This window comes from Phyllostomus hastatus, unplaced genomic scaffold (genome assembly GCF_019186645.2).
Source record: "Phyllostomus hastatus isolate PE091 unplaced genomic scaffold, TTU_PhHast_1.1 phas_contig_137, whole genome shotgun sequence".
Classification (NCBI taxonomy): domain Eukaryota; kingdom Metazoa; phylum Chordata; class Mammalia; order Chiroptera; family Phyllostomidae; genus Phyllostomus; species Phyllostomus hastatus.
In genome coordinates this window covers 4193190-4210990 of record NW_025333583.1, presented here as the reverse complement: position 1 = coordinate 4210990, position 17801 = coordinate 4193190, and the positions used below count along the sequence as shown (strand labels likewise).

General features: G+C 35.7%; 1 protein-coding gene across 3 annotated transcripts in view; it reads right to left on the bottom strand.

Moving 5' to 3' along the window:
- The window catches only part of CUL3 (cullin 3), an 84770-nt gene that overhangs the window by 40883 nt on the left and 26086 nt on the right, over positions 1-17801 (bottom strand). For all 3 annotated transcript variants that reach the window (XM_045853263.1, XM_045853269.1, XM_045853277.1), the window contains one exon: positions 4311-4424. In XM_045853263.1, coding sequence (XP_045709219.1) covers positions 4311-4424 — 114 coding nt within the window. The remainder of the gene's footprint in view (positions 1-4310; positions 4425-17801) is intronic.

The following is a 17801-nucleotide window of genomic DNA, read 5'->3' as shown; positions in this document are numbered from 1 at the left end:
ACTGGATGCATGGATGCACACACTTATCAAAAATAATTTTATATACTTTATTTCTGTACATTTCAAGGTATATAAAGTATACCTTAAATTTAAAAAGCCCTCATTTAATTAAGACCAGAAAACCTCGGGGAAGAAGGGCAAAATAAAGAAAACGAAAGGATTCTACTTTGTGAAACATGAAGAAACCTCATCAACTCTTTAATTTCTGAATATAAAAGAACGTATTTTTAATAAGCATTTTGAAAAAGGACAAGCTATTTTGAAATCTATGTATATTAACTCTTTCGAGATATGTAAGTGCCTAGGTTTGCTCAAGGAGTTCTGCTGGGTGTGGGAGATGCAGTGTGGTGACAGATCTCATAAAGTTCAGTCTAAGAAAACAAGGCACTAAACGGTGGTTAATGAACGTGATAAATGCTGCAAAGGAACAGTACCAGGTACGATCAGAACAGCTGTGGCCAGCAGGCAGTACGTGTAGCATGGGTCAGGGAAAGCTTACCAGAAATTAAGCTAAGTTCTAGAGGGTAAGTAGGAATAAATCACATAAAGAAAGGAAACATTCTAGAAACATTTTCAGACAGGAGACATGTTCGAAGATTTGAAGATGAGAAGGATCTCTGCAGGGAAGTAACATCATGTGCTTTAAAATAGTAACTCTAGGAGCAACATGGAAAAGAGAGAGGAGCACAATGTTTTAAGACTAGTTATTATATGAAGAGAAAGGAAAGAAATGAAGGTGATCTGGTCTTAGGTAGTAGACATAAAAACAGAAATTGCCAATTATCGAAATATACGATATGGAAAGAGGGAGAAGAAACTGACAAAAATAAGTCCCATAAACAAATGAAATGAATTGACACAGATTATGAGCTCACTTGGAAATGCCAAGTTTGAAATACCTCTCAGACAATGCAGGGAGCTGTCAACTAGACAAATGAATGTATGAGTCTGAATCTCAGAGAATGAGACTGCAGACATAATTTGGGAATCAACTACACAGAGGCACTAAATGAAACCATGGTAGTAAATGAGGTAGGTATACCAGGAGAAGGAAAACTAGGTCAAAGCCCCAAGAATGCCTCTAGTTAAATGGCAGAGGGGGGGTGGCTAAGAAGAGAAAGTCAGAAAGGGAGGAGGCACAGTAAGGGAGTGCTGTGTCACAGAAATTAAGGACCCAACATGTGAGAAGAAATGACTGCCCAACTGTGCAAATACTGCTGGACAAAAATAAAAAAGCAGGAGAATTAGCAGTGATCTTTGCCTTCAGATGTGCAAATATGGTGATCCTGATAAGGGTAAGACTGAACAGAATACTTGAGACAGAATCTTAACTGGAACATACCCAAACTGAATGAAAGATGAGAAAAGGGAGATAACAAGTGTCAACATTTCTTATGAGATGTTTAGTAACTCGAGGACCCAAAACAAAATTCAGTAGAATTTCATTTTGAGGATGTGAGTGGCCCAAACATACTAAAACTGATGAGTAAGACCCAGTGTAAAGGCAGAACCTGAAAATACTTTTGGTTTTTGACAAGGTAAAAAGGGATGTAATCCTTACAAGGGGTAGAGTATTGGCTTTTGCCAGAGAGACACTACCCTCCATTAAAACAGGATGGAAAAAGAAAAACACAAAAGGGGAGAAAATACAGGTAAAATTGTAGATTCAGTGGCAAGACACTAACATAGTTTCCACCTGATGCTCTCTCTTTTCCCTGAGAGGCAGAAGGCAAGATGAGTTATTAAAAGCAAGGGGACCAACAGGACAGCTGGAAGTTTGAAGAGAAACAATAATTTCAAAGTGGTGGAATGAGCTGGCTAGAGAAAGAGTGAGGCTACTGGGTAGTGTAGGGGGCTGACTGGAGGTCTGTGACAAAGGACAAATGGTGGCACTGACCTACCCTATGTGGGGCTTCTCCAACAGAGGCCCAGGAAAGGTTTAAGTTGCTGGGTTTATCTAGGGTTGTAGCGCTACCAGATAGGTTGATGAAAGGTTGAGGGGACAAGAAATAATAATATTAGTTAAATTTTACTGGGCACATTTTAGTCTGGGGCTCTGAAAATACTTTATATAAATGGATCCTTTAAGCCTCATGGCTACTCTATCTCGTTGGTACCATATTTCATTTTATGAACGAGGAAGCTGAGGAATGAACTTGACTATGGCCACATTAGCTGCTAACATTTCATGAGAATAGATAGATAGATAGATAGACAGATAACTGAAATAAAACAAATAAAAAAAAATAACAAGCCCTGGCTGGTGTGGTCAGTGGGCTGAGTGCCAGCCTGCAAACTAAAAGGTTGCTGGTTAGAGTCCTGGGTTGCAGGCGAGGTCCCCAGTTGCAAGTGGCAGTCAATTGATGTCTCTCTCCTTTCTCTCTCCCTTCCCCCTCTCTAAAAATAAATAAATAAAATCTTTTAAAAAAGTAACATGATAAAAGATTGAGTGTGTATGTAATTTTAAAATACTTGTGTTAGTAGAGCAACGGACCATGAAATTATAGGTGGACTTCTACCTTAGTGTTAAAATATAAAGACTCACCAAATCCAGCAGAAGTTAAAGAGAACAGTAATAAGCTAACTCATTTCACAGTTACATCCCAAACATCATATGTTTTTATATACTACTATCTCATTTCCTCCAAATGTCAGCACAACATGAATCTATATTCTGAAAAGGAAAATGAGGCTCAGAAACACTAAACAATTTATTGCACCTTTTACCAAACCCTTGAGAAATGAAGTACCCTCTTCCTGACCTCCTTGCCACTAGGCCCTACAAAACCAGGGTGATATAGGCCTGACTGAATTTACCAGCAGAACATGTTTTCTCTCACTGAACATTCGTTCCACACATTACTTTATTCTAGTAAGTAAAAGAAACTAGGAAAACTCTTACTACTTCATTACAACTAAAGAAAATAAAATAAAAATTTGAAAAGCAAAAAGTAAAAGCTTAAAAGAAAATCATTATTTCCATTTCCCAAATATGAGCACTGATATAATAAGATGTTATAGCTTGGTCATTTTGTAGTGACAGAATAATTAAGCAGTTTGATGGGTTTACTTTCATTCTATAATCATACTGAAGTTTAAAAAAACCTGATAGTTTATCACCTTTAAAGTAATGAAACACCTTAGCTCAAGTCAATGTTTTCCAAATTGTTGTACTGAACAAGATATTTGTCTTAACTGAAAGAAATAACAGTAATAATACGTGAAAAAATGAAACGTACAAAGGGGACCCTCCCCCAAACCGGAATTATCTTCTGGAGGGTGGGTCCCTTGTAGTACAGGCTTCTCCCGATCTATATAGGTGAGTGTTCTAGGAACCCAACTCTATCAGTGTACCGGCTGGCATTGTTGTGACAGGCTGTGTTCAGCTTCAGCAATTTTGTTTAGAAGACTCTTTCAATGTGTTTGCCCATTTCATGATGGGTGATTTACGAGCACACCTGCCCACACTACAAGGGGTGTTCGGCAGTTTTTGACCAAAAACAGCATGACCCCTATCCACCCCATCCTCCTTATTCACCGGATCTTGCCCTGAGAAACTTTCTTTATTTCCCTGGATGAAAAAAGTCCTCAAAGGGAAATGTTTTACCAATGCAGAAGAGGTGAAACAAGAAAAGGCAGATGCACTAAAAGGCACACAAATCGGCAAGTTCAAAAACTGTTTTAAGCAGTGGAAAAACTGTCTTCATAGGTGTATCACATCAAATGGAGAGTACTACGACGGTGACTGAAGTTTAAACATGTAAGAATAAATACACAATTTTTTATAAGTAAATTCTGGGATTGTTTTGGTCACCCCTCATATATCTGAAGGATATGTAATACTCCAAGGATTTACTATTAGAATAAATAGATGGCAGCTAATAGAGTACAGTTATTACAAAAGTATTTGAATTAATGACATCCCCTTTCACTGAAGATAGGAGGACATTAGGTTTTAAAAATGTGTAATAAAATATTTGCCTTTCATCTATCATGTTGTCATTTAACCACCCTTACACTCAAGCGATATTAATAAAGGTTTTCAATATTTCCCATTTTGAAGCAAAAATGCTAGATATTGAAGAAAAAAAATAACATCTTATCCTCCAAGTCTTTCATTCCAATCATTAAGTACATGAAACACTAAATCTTTTACTCATAAGCTAAGGTGGCCCTTGCAAGTGAAATATAGTTTATTAAAAAAAAAAAAAGCACCTTCCACACTGACATACTATTCAACTAAATGTAACAAGAAAACATTTTGAAATATCTGACTTCTTAAAGGAAAAACAAGAAAAAACTCTACTTACCATATACATTAGTATGTCTCTGATCATCACCATAGCTGTTTGATGATCATTCCAAGCTTGATTTAGCGTTTGAAGAAAGTTGTTATTCAATGAATTAAGTACATCCTCTCGCACCTATTAACAGAAGAGTTCATTACAGTTTGTTTACACATACACACACGTGCACACACTCATATGTATACATGCACTTATCTGTTTGATAAAATAAAGTGGAATCTTCAATTTTAAATTAAAGAAACGTTACAGACCAATAGAAATATTTTAAGCTATAATATAACCTATGTACGGATGACTAACAAATGTGTTTTGTATAGTCCAGGCCCTTCCCTTGACTTCCGAAATCATAAAGCAACCTCCTGGGCATTTCTTAATATCACAGTCGGAATAGAATCCTAAACACTTGTAAGGAAATACAAGCCTCTATAGAACTGGTCCCAGGTCATCGCTCCAACTCCACCTTCCCTCTCCTGTCTTTGAAGAATGGTGAGACCACTGATTCTGGAGTCAAATTACCTGGGCTCAAATCCCAGCTCCCTGACTAGGTGTGTGACTTTGGGTAAATTATTTAATCCCTATGCTTTAGTTTCCTTACATGTGAAATAGTGTCCATCGTGTAGGATTGTTCTAAGGATTGCATTAACACTCCTAACACACTTAGAACAGTGCCTGGCACTCATTAAACACTCAGGGAACATTAACTATTAATTTAGTACACTCTAGCTACAATGGAGCTGCATACAGCAAATGTGCTCTGACATTTCTTCTGCCTTGATTCACAGCTCACTCCCTCATTTCTTTCTACTCAAGTTTCACCTCCACAAACAGGTTTCCCCTGACCACCTATTTCAAACAACAACCTCTATCTTTACTCCTTTACCCTACCGTTCATTTTTCTGCACAGTACTCATCACTACCCACTATATTACTAGTTTATTGCTTTTCCCACCAAAACATACAGCAGCAGGGATTCTATCTTTTCCATGTGAATCTCCTGCACCTACAACAGTGCCTGGCATTTGTATGTTAAGAACCTTTAGCTCACCCCACCCTCTAATCCCTGGTCCACTTCCAACACGGTAAGCTCTCTCAGGACATCTGTCTTTGCACATTAAGTTCCCCGAGTCTGAAATGCCTTTCTAATGCAATCCTGATACAACTACGTAGATTCAAGAATTTCTTTACAAAGTCCACAAACATACTTCCACTTTCTTCAATAGGAGGTTACTGACCACTTCTTCCTGCTATGCTATTAGTCCAATAGAAAGTATTTAAGTAGAAAACAGAATCTAGACTCTGGTTCTAGCATTAAATGAAGAAGTATTGCGTTTGTCCTCTAAGTTCCCATGACTCTTTGGGACTACACTGCCAACCTCTCCCTGTTATTTAAATCCAACTAATCTTCCATGGTAAGGTATAGCTCAATTCTCAGTTAACTCCAGCCTCACCACACATCTGTATCTCCAAATATCCTTTACCACAGATAATCTGCAATAGTAAATTTCTTCCAGGTTGGGGAGAATCTGAAGTCATGATGTTTTTTTTAAAAAACAAATTAATACATGAGTTGAAATATATAAATATCTATAAATCCGAATTCTAAACACATGCAATAAAATGTCATTGTATATTATAACTAGTGTAAACAAGTGGTTGGAAGTGCCAAACACTGAAAGAAAATACACATAACACACTATTCCCAACACATGACAGAATAAGTTCAAATTGAGAAAACTGTATCTAATTTATTTTTTCTTACATATTAGAGGAAATGAGGTCTTCAAAAGATATTAGAGAGGGGACAATACATCTATTCTACAACCACTAGCCTATACTTAATCTTTTGTTCACAACTGTATTTTGAAGCATCTGAACTTCAAAACATATCACCCAGAAATTCTCCCATAAAAATGTTGACTATATCAAAAGTGATAAACATCCATGTTGGTTAGTTTATAGTACTGTGTTTAACAAATACTATTATGCAAAGTAGAAAAAATATCATTTATTTAAACCCATAAGTCTACCATTTGTCAGATACAAATTCCCAAGATAGCTATGAACACAAGTTGAAAATGTAGCTATTTACAAAATTCTTCACCAAACTTCATATTCTTTCACTGAAGCACTAAATTTTGAGTGTTAATTAAATTAAAATCATGACAATACTAGAGATACTCTACTACGTAACAAAAATGATATATTCCAAACACCAGAATTTTTTGCAATTAATTAGTTTTAAGGACTTAAGTAAACCTCTGTATACTCCTTTGCTGTAAAAATTAAGTTATGTGTTAACTATACTAAAGTCACTCTGATTTTGGAAAACAAAAATGTGCTTGGTGTATTTATTTGAATGAATGAAAACATGATAAAATATAGTATGTTTTTCAAAATAATACTCTTTAAAGTAAAATATATCAACAAGTGTTTATGTAATATTTATACCTGACTTTCAACAAAATAATGTGATCAACTAGCACAAGCTGCCATAAAGCTTCATTTGCATCACACTTCAAACAATTATCCTTACAAATCAATAACAGAGAATATTAAGCAAAAAATAGCTACTGAGTTAATTTTATTTAATTTTGAGTGACTACACATACACACACATCTAAGATGTACAATAATGCCTTAGATACCCTTGCTGTAACCACCTGTTGATTCTTCAAATCAGTCTATGAGCAAAAAATTATTTCTTTAATACCATCCCAGGAAAATATCTTTCTACTCTGATACATGAAAAGTAAATGGATATTTATTCAAATATATACAATAAATGGTAGGAATCAGATGAAAATTGAACTTTTATGAGAATTAAACAGGCTTAAAAAGAAAAATTGGCATATAAATGAAAAATATACATTAAGTGAAAAAAATTGATCTGATTTTATAAATTATTAACGTAACAATACAGAAATTTTGAAAAAGAGAAAGAGGGGACAGTGTGGGGGACGGCAACATTGTTAGTCTCACACTCTAAGACAACCAAACCATCTGTTTTTGTACCATCAAAGGCAAGTGGGAAGGAACCCTGCTGTAGAGGTGATACCAGAATCAAAAGGGGCCTGACGCAGGGAAGTACAAGGTATCCATTCGAAGAGCTGGAATTTGAAGGGTGAGACAAACAAGAACAAGTAAAGCCATGGAAGTTGAGAGTAGAACGGAGTCTGCTATGACAGAGACTAAAATGAGTAGTTGAAAACTGAGGGCTGTGCATGGCACTGAGCCTTGCAAAGGATAAAGCAATATACAGACAACAGTTCAAAAACAGATGACGAGCCTGGTGAATAACTAGAATCATATGCAGAGCAACAGATTTTGATCAAGGGAACAAGAAGACAAGACAGACTGGGAGAAAATACTTGCACAAGATGTATCTAATAAAGGACTGTTCCATCTTGTTTCCTAGCCACGGTAAAATCAGTTTCGTATATGTCATCACACTTGAAGGCACAGAACCTAACAATGTTAAGTGAGGACTTAACTGTATACAAAGAATTCATAAAACTCAGCAATAAGAAAACAAATAACCAAATTAAAAAAACTGACAAAACACCTGGACACCTCACCAAAAAATTCAGATGCTAAATAAGCACAGAAAAAGATATTCAATCTGATCACCAAAAAATGCAAATTAAAAATATAATGGGATACCACTACACATGAATTAGAATGGGCAAAACCTCAAACACAACACCAAATGCTGGTAAGGATGTAGATTAACAAGCATTCTCATTCATTGCTGTTGGAAATGCAAAATGGCACCAGCCACTTTGGAAGACAGTTCAGCAGTTTCTTACACAACTAGATATATTCTTACCATAATGATCCTGCAATTATGTTCCTTGGTATAAAAACCAAAGGAATTGATAACTCATGTCCACACAAAATCCCCCACACAGATGTTTATAGCAGCTTTGTTCATAATTGCCAAAACTTGGAAGCAACCAAGATGTTCTTTAGTCAATGAATAGATACATCCGGACAACAGAATACAGCCATGAAAAGACATGGAGGAACCTTAAGTGCATAATACCAAGTGAAAGAAGACAATCTGAAAAGGCTACATATCATATGACTCCAAGTGCTATATGACATTCTAGAAAAGGTAAAACTAAGGAGGCTGTAAAACCACAGATTGCCAGGGGTCAGGGTGGAAGGAGCTATGGAAAGGCAGTGAAACTATCCTCTTTGGTACTGTAACAAAGGATACATTCCCTAATTTATGTGTTAAAACCCACAGAATGCACACCAATAGAGAGAGCCCTACTGTAAACTACAGACTGGGTGGTGACAGAGATACATCAGTGTAGGTTCACCCTTTGTAACGCATGTGCCACTCCAGTGCGAGATGCAGGAAGCAGGGGAGGCTGTGTGCGTGTGTGTGGAGGCAGAAGGCATATGAAACATCCCTGTACCTTCTGCTCAGTTTTGATGTGAACCTAAAACTGCTCTAAAAATAAAGTCTATTAAAAAAAAATGGGGCCTAACCAAGATCCAAAGAAAATGAATCTGTTTTGTTTTTCTGCATAAAAAGAAAAAACAAATATATCCACGGGCATAAAAGAACCACACTAGCCATTCATGTACCTTCCCTTTGTAGAATTTGTTCAACACAAATCTTTTTAAGTAGTCAGAGTAATTATTATTGATATAATTCTGAGTCCTGACTTTTTTTAAACCACTGATTAACATTCAACATTAACCTCTGCTTTAGGAGAAAAACATCTAGTTATATGTAGCATATCATTTCCAAAGCATTGTAGTAATTCAAAGAAAAAGGTTTATTAGAATAAAACAAAAGAAAAAAATGTCATCTGAGATTTTAAGCGACTTCTTACATAATACTAAAAGCATGATGTATATAGGAAAAAAAATAAATTGTGCTCCATCAAAACACTTGTTCTGCTCTGGCTGGTGTGGCTCAGTGGCCTGAGCACTGGCCTGCAAACCAAAAGGTCGCCAGTTGGATTCCCAGTCAGGGCACATGCCTAGGTTGCAGGCCAGGTCCCCCAAAAAGGGCACACGAGAGGCAACTGTACATTGATGTTTCTCTCGTGCTCTCTCCCCCCTCCCTTCTCCTCTCTAAAATAAATAAATAAAATCTTAAAAAAGAAAACACCCCAAAAACCTTGTTCAGCAGATAGTTAAAACAATAAAGACAAGCTATAGATAAAAACATCAAATGACCTGTATCCAGAATATTGACACATATATGTATACATATATACACGTATTTTTAAACTCTCATAGAAGTAAAGGAAGTAAACAATTAAAAATTGGAAGAAAGACTTGAATGCACACTTCACCAAAGAAGTAAAGGCAATTTTGTACATGGAAAGATTTCAACATCAGCCATTGAGGAAATGCAAATTAAAACCATGAGGTAACACTACACATCCATTAGAATGGCTAACATAAAATAAACTGACAGAACAAAGTGCTGATGATGATCCCCAGCAAGTAGAACTCTCATATGTCACCAAAAGAGTAAAGGAACACAAAAATGATACAGTCCTGAAGAAAAACAGGTTGGCAGTATCGCAGTATCTTATAAAGTTAAATATACGCTTGCCATATGACCCAGCAATCCCACTCCTAGAGAAATGAAAGCATATATGCACACAAAACCTGTACACAAATGTTCCAAGTAGCTCTATTCAAAATCACAAGAAACCACATACAACACAAATGTCTTAAAACAAGTAAATAGGCAAATGGATAAGCAAATGATGGTACATTCATACAATAGAATATCACTCAGCAATAAAGAAAATTATTGATACATACAATAGCTTGGATCAATCTCAAAATAATTATGCTGAATGAAGAATTAGTCTCAAAGGGTTACAAACATTCCATTTACATAACATTCTTGAGAAAACAAAACTACAGTGACAGAGGACAGATCAGTGGTTACTACATATTAGGGGTGAAAGAAAGGTGTGACTATTAAAAGAAAACAGAGGGAGTTTTCTGGTGTAAGGGAATGTTCTATATTGTGAGATATTATGGAAATCTACACATGGGATAAAAACCAAAGAAAGTACATGAAAATAAGAGGCTAGTTTTATTATATAACTTGCAATTAAGATTCCCAAGTTGGGTACTGCCTTGTTACTATACCATAAAGGTAAGCTATGATACCACAATCTTTACTCATAAAAGCAATTTGAATGCCAAATAATGAAAGAATTGTGAATTATTTTGAGTATGTCAATTTTATGAATGATCATGCAATAATGCAAATTGGCATACTACATTCTTCATTTCTGTGAATATGGCTTTTCCTGTCCTTTTTCTTAAATACTTGGCAAAGATTAAAGTGGAATTACTAAGGCAAAAAGAAACCCTCATTTTTCGACGTTATAATAAAACATGTTCACTTATAATTTAATGCCCAAGTTGCAAAACAGACACCTTCAAAGCAAATTCCTGGCCAAGGGAAGAGGAGGAGGATGGAAAGGAGTATGAAAGGACAGCAGGCATGAGCATGCCCTTGAGTTTCCACATCCAAGTATCTTTCTGGAATGATAAGGAGGTTAATGTTGGGCCAGCAGCTTTTGGCTGGCTGGCTGGAGAGTTGAAGGACATTAATAATCCGCATAGCACCCCACCCTCGAACATGTGCAGGCATGCGCATGCACACAAAATTACTTTTAATCAATTAAAAATTTTCACCCTCTAAATTTCAATGCCTGAGGAAAAATCCTAGGCAGCCAAATTAACAGACTGTCTAGGTAATACAAAGAAATTCATCAGCTAAAACTAATTATAAAGATTTTAGTTCTAAAGTTCACCGAAATGAAAATTGAGCCATATAATTAATGATGGTGGGGATTACTGGAAGTTAAGGACTTTTTTCTTAAAGAATTTCAAAACTTGGGATAATATTTAATTCAAGCATCAATTAAATCTCTGAAGTACAGAAATTTGTACTTAGCATTATTTTGCATTAAAATAGACATGTATTAAGAACATAAAATGAAGCATGAATAACAGGAACACATGCTAACTATACAAAGAAGACTTTTAAAAAATATCACAAGGATATTATAAGTTTAAGAGAGATGACCTCCTAGAAGTCTGTAGTATTATAACATTCAATCTGGAACTAAAACAATCAAATCAGTATTTGCAACCTCAGGACAGGTACTAACTAGTTACTTAACCTACCTGGTCTGCAGCTCCTCTTACCTGTAATATGACTGGGTTTGCTTCGGTCCATGACATTTATACCACATCCACTAAGATGCTTTAGTACCGTTGCAGGGCAGGCTCCATTTCCTCTCATTAAACATTATTTCTATTGGTTTTGTATGATTTTAAAAGTGGGGTTGATTTTCTACTGTTTTAAAAGAACTGAGAGTCTGGATGTCTGCTATGTACCTTTCTGACTCCAAATTCTGAAATAGTTTGCTGTTTTGTCAATGAAACCAGAATATTTGCATAAGTATGCAACATTTACCATAATTTAAAAAAATTTAAGTTCTCATTTATAACATTTGAATTTTTTCAGAGTCCTGCCTATATGATCTGGGGCCTTGTCACTTTATAAATTATACCAGCTATGTAAATCGTCCTTTTCCAAGAAATGCCATTAAAAAATTCTTGAAGATCTCAAAACAACTTTCACTTCATCATACCACAGTGATGTGTCTAAACCTATCAATAAAAGTAGCGCAAAAATGAATCTCAATGGAAGCTAAGTCTTGGAATATAGAAAACATTTCTCCTAATCAAACATAAATAGTTAGAAAAGAGCTGTACAGCTCTTTGCATCACCCCAATAATTCTTGATTTTAGAGATTAAAAAGAGATAGTGCAATGTTTTGCTATTTTTATGTAACAGCCATATACAATGAATAGTGGCCACACAGGAGTATGAATGTCAAAAAGCCCCTCTGTCTGATTTATTTTATTTTTAAATTTAGAGAGGGGAAGGGAGGGAGAAAGAGAGGGAAAGAAACATCAATGTGTAGTTGCCTCTTGCACACTCCCTACTAGGGACCTGGCCCGCAACCCAGGCAAGTGCCCTGACTGGGAATCAAACCAGTGACCCTTTGGTTTGCAGGCTGGCACTCAATCTACTGAACCACACCAGCCAGGCCTGTGTCTGATTTAAATCATAGATTCAACACTTAGTGGATGTGTGACTCAGAGCAACTTAATTCTTTGTACATCAGTTTTTATAAAACAGGAGTACCTACTTCAAGAAGGTGTTTTGTGGACAAAATGAGTTAACATACACAAAATACTTAAAACAGTTCCTAGCCTACAGTAAATGTTATATAAACATTTTCTACTAATATTTCTTATATTATATATTCATAATATGATTAATACACGTATTTGAATCTTGTCCCTCAAAGCATGTTCCAAAGAGCAACATCATGGTCACGATCCTCATCGTCATTATTTGGAATCTTGTTAGAAATGCACAACCACAATCTACATTTTATCAAGATTATCAGAATATTCATTAAGTACCTTAAATTCTGAGAAAAAAGTGACATTAAATATATACATGCCTGTTCACATATTTTATACAGTATTTCCCAAACTCTCAATTTCCACTTGATTCTTGTTTTCGTGTCCTCTATACAACAGTTATTTCTCCACTAGAAGGAATTATTTTACTCCATACTTTGAGGAGTTTGTAATGTAGCCAATCTCCTAATATTTGTATATTCAATGTAAGTTAGGTGAATACATGTTGTTACCTCTTCTAATACATATAACACCTCAAGATTTCTGTATTTCAAAGCAAGCTTCTCCTAAAGTTAGGAGTATTGATCTTAACTGTTGCATATGTTTAAAACTTTCTAAGAATTCACTAATGGGAAATGATTCCTGAATGATACAAAATTCACTGCCCTCTTGACATTTTCTACACTGATAGGTTTGTTCTAATTTTCACTAAATTTTCAGAATAAAGGTAGAAATCTTGATCAGAGGAATCATAATAGTATCATTAACAAATCAAGATAGCCAATGTAGGGAAAGCTTTCTTCCTGATGCTGAAGGAAGATTCTGCTCTAAGTAATTTACTAATGCATATAATAGTAACATCAACTTAAGGATTTTGCAAAGAGGGAGCTACTTTGCTTTAAGTGTCCAAAGTGAAGCTCTTAATTCAAAACAATACATAAAATCTCTACCCAAAATAACACTTCAAAGATTAAATGATTCCTTTCAGCAAACAAAAGCAGGATGCTAGGCACTATGGGGGATACAAAATGCATTAAGCCACTTTAAAATCTCTATGGGGAAAGGGAGGAAAGAGCAGCCTAACAGTAACGACCACATGATCTTAATGTAATGACGAGTGATAGAGAAATCATAAGGTTAAAAGGAGGGGCACACAGGGGGAATTAATACAACACACTTTCAAATTTTCATACACAAAGAAAATTGGGTACATGTTCAAGCAAATAATCATCTAAATTGTGACAGTTCTGTAAAGATTTTATTTACTTATTTTTAGACAGAGGGGAAGGGTAGGAGAAAGAAAGGGAGAGAAACATTAATGTGTGGTTGCTTCTCATGCATCCCCCACTGGGGACCTGGCCCACAACCCAGGCATGTGCCCTGACTGGGAATCAAACCAGCGACCTTTTGCTTTGCAGTCAGGTGACCAGAGACCAAATGCTTAGCAGACCAGCAGCTGGCACTAGTAAGTCCTCAATAGGCAGTTTTCTGAATGAATGAAAAGTGAGCAGAATGAAGCCCTTCTTATTTTGTCTTCTTCCCAGGCAAAGCAAGGTATTATTTGAAAAATAGGGTACATGAATAGAAAGAGTTTGAAAGCCACTGAAATAAATGTTCCTTTTAGCAATAAGAACCTGTTTCTTGTAAAAAAGTCAACATCTTTTTGTTCAGCTGCTTTTTAAAGAGGAAAACAAACCTTCAAAGTACAAGAATTAGGTTTCATAAGCTTATTTATGAGGCTGCATTATTAATAAATTACTATATTATAGAGTAATAATTTGAAAGAAAATGGAAAATGAAACATAAAACAAATCTAAGAAACCTGTTAAGTATCACAAAATTAAAATAAAATTCTTGACATGTAAAAACAGAAGAAAGTTTCTCCCCTGACTTAAAGAAATAATTTAAAATTGAAATGATTCTATTCTATTCTGATTTTATTCTGTGTCACACATGATGACACAGGAAAAAACTGCAAAAATTATGAACCTCCTAAGTCTTAATAACCCAAAATTTCAAGACACATAATCATTATATAATTTTAAGGCTCTGGCAAACAAAAACAATCCCAATCTCACTTTATAAATTAGTAATCTAAAGTGCAGAAAAGTCTAGTAATTTGTTCAAGACTGTTGGTGGCAGAATTAGCCCTAAAGTCCAGCTCTTCATACTTTCCACCCAGTAGTCTTCTATTGCTGCTGTATATTTCTTATTAAACATGGAATGCTCAACACTTGGTAAAAGAAAAGGAACAGTCCTAGTTTAATGTACTGTGACCTTACAAACTATCAAGTCTGAACCCCAAAAAGGAATCTTCTAAAAGTAAATAATCTCCCCCAAAACAAATACTTTAAATATCTCATAATTTTGTCAATTATACCTCAATAAACCTGTATAAAACCTTTTAAAAAGACAACTCAAGGTTTATATAACCCTGCCCACTAGTAACTAGTACTAATTATATCTTTACTTTTGAATTTAAAATTGTCTTTTAATGTTACAAACACAGAAATTCAGATAAATGTTGCCATTATTTTATAATTTAAGGTGCCACTAACACTATGCCCATTTTTCAGTCTCCACCTCAATCCTCAAACCACTTGAAAAGTTTAAATTCAGAGTTCAATCTGGATCCCTTATTTCTTTTTTTCTGTGCGATTTCTTTCACTTCTAGGGTTTTAACATTATCTATATGCTCAAAACCCCCGAATTTACATGTTTAGTCCAAACTTCTCGAAGAACTGGATTTGCATACCCAATTTCACTGGCATCTTAAAAGTAACCTGTTTAAATAGAGTTCCCCTCCACCCTCCTAATCTGTATCAAGAAATGGAATCACTGGCCCTGGCCAAACGACTGGAGCATCATCCTGTACACCAAAAGGCTACGGGTTTGATTCCTGGTCAGGGCACATGCCTCGGTTGCGGGTTCAATCCCTGGTCAGGGTGCATAGGGAAGGAAACCAACTGATGTTGCTCTCTGCAATCAATCAATCAATCAATCAATCAAATCAATAACCATATCCTCTGGTGAGGATTAAAAAAGAAGAAAAAAGAAATGTATTCACTGAATTATCCAAGAGCCCCAAACCTGGAAATCACTCTTCCCTCTTCTTCAATCTGATGGCAACAATTTTTTTACATCCAAAATATATATCTTAAAACTGAACATTTTTCTCTAACCCCATTGTCACTGGACTGGTACAAATCACCAGTATCACTCACCTGAAGCTAGTGAATTATTCCTTTCTGTTCCCCTCACTTCAACTCTTGAGCCCTCCAACTTTGAGCTCTCCAACAGATTTACCACACAGAAACCAGAGTAATGTCTTAAAACCCTAATCAGATCATGTCACTGTCTTGATTACATGGCTTGCATGTAATCCTTGCATAGTTTCCTAGTGTATACATAAATCAGTATGAAGTCCTCATACCTAGGCATCAAAGCCTGCCATGATCTGGCTTCTGCTTCTCTCTCTAACCTCACCTAGACCCACTCTTCCTCACTATCAATTCTTAACTTCCCATTCACAACAGGCTTTTTCTCTCTCCCCTTCACTTTCTCTAGTTCAGAAATGGGCACAAGATGGCTTGCTATCTTTCTAAAATACCGTAATTTTTTCTTGAAATACCACCTGCCACTCATTATATCTGGTCTATTATGGTTACTGTGCTGTAACAGGAGTGCTGAGAAGCCTTGACAAAGAACATATAGCTCAGAAAGCTGAAAATACTACCTGGTCATTCACAGAAAAAGAAGTCTTAGAAGCACTCCTTTAGCCTGGAATGCTCTTCAACCCATTTGTCTCACGAACATCTTTTTCATTTTTCAAGTCTTAGTTTAAAAATCACCAGTTCCTCAAAGAGCCATATCTTGGCCTATGTAGTTGCTCTCATCAATTTTCTTTATCACTGTATCCTTTTTTCTTCATTATATTTTATAACTAAACATTTGTTTATCTGTTCCTGGGACCAGATGTAGTCTATTCTCAACAAAGTTCTCACACTTAAGCCAGAGCCTGGCAAATAATAGATACTTGTGAATGTTGAATTCTGCAATGTCTCACAAGGATACATTTGAGGCTTTAACAAAATGATCTATAATTTAAAAATTGTTAAAACTGGAAAGAAGAACTTGCTCCCCTCCAATGTAACCATGCTCTTAAAGTTATTTAGAAAAAATGTTAAAGAAAAAAGAATTCCTGTGAAATCTGAAATGTTTTCATATTTACAAAATAAGACAAAATTCTTCTTAAGGCCAAGCACAAAAGCCACATCACACCCTCATTTTTGTTTTGTGGTCTTGTGGAATTCACTGAATTCCTTTGGGTCTCAGTTTCCTCAAAGGGAACATTCTTCTAGAGACAGAAAGAAAATACTACCAAGAAACAGAAATTAGCATTTGGATTTTCTATGCCTGCTTCAATTTTGTGAATTCATTTCCAAAGTCAACAGTCAGATACTTTCATCCCAAAGATGTGTTCTCTCTTCATATGCCCTCTGCTTTACCACAAATGTTCCTCAAAATGTTCACTCTTCTCATTTTGAAATCAGGGTACTGATAAACTACAGTGAACACTGACTCTATTGATTCCAAGTAAAAACTGTATTTCCTTTGAGTTCTTCAACGTGAAGAGACAGGTTCTGACCATCTATGCCTCAGCACTAAAACACCAGAAAGGTTCACTTCAGTAGAACCTTTAAGCAAGGCTTGGTTCACTTTATATGTATATACGCCAGTTCAGTTAACTATTACAAGCACAATGAACAAAAAACTGATGAACAGACCATGCAGTAACGCTTTCAAAACACAAAGGGAATATATACTCCTTGAGACTGAACATAATTACATCAACAGAACCTTAAACCATTTCTTCATCTTCCAGTTAGAAGGTGGAATGTTGAGACCCATGATACTGATTTTCATGCCAACTGCACTCAGCACATTTTATCAGAAACATTTCTGAACGTCCCATTTGGTAGAACAAGTGTGAAACTTCCTACATCAGAGGACAAACATTTTGAGCTATGGTATGATGGCCCTAACCTGCCAGTTAATAGACTTATTTCAGCAGTGTCTCCACACAGTAGTATTCACAGTTAAATTTTCATAAAAGTAAAAATCAAGTAAGATAAATGGAAAACACAAAAATGAAAGCACAGATACTTGCAGAGTTTCAAAAAGTAATTTGATTGAGATAAAGAATTAGATATGCTGAAACTGGTACATTTCCTAGCCAGAAACTGATAGTTTAAGCTGAGCAAATGAGTGTTTGTG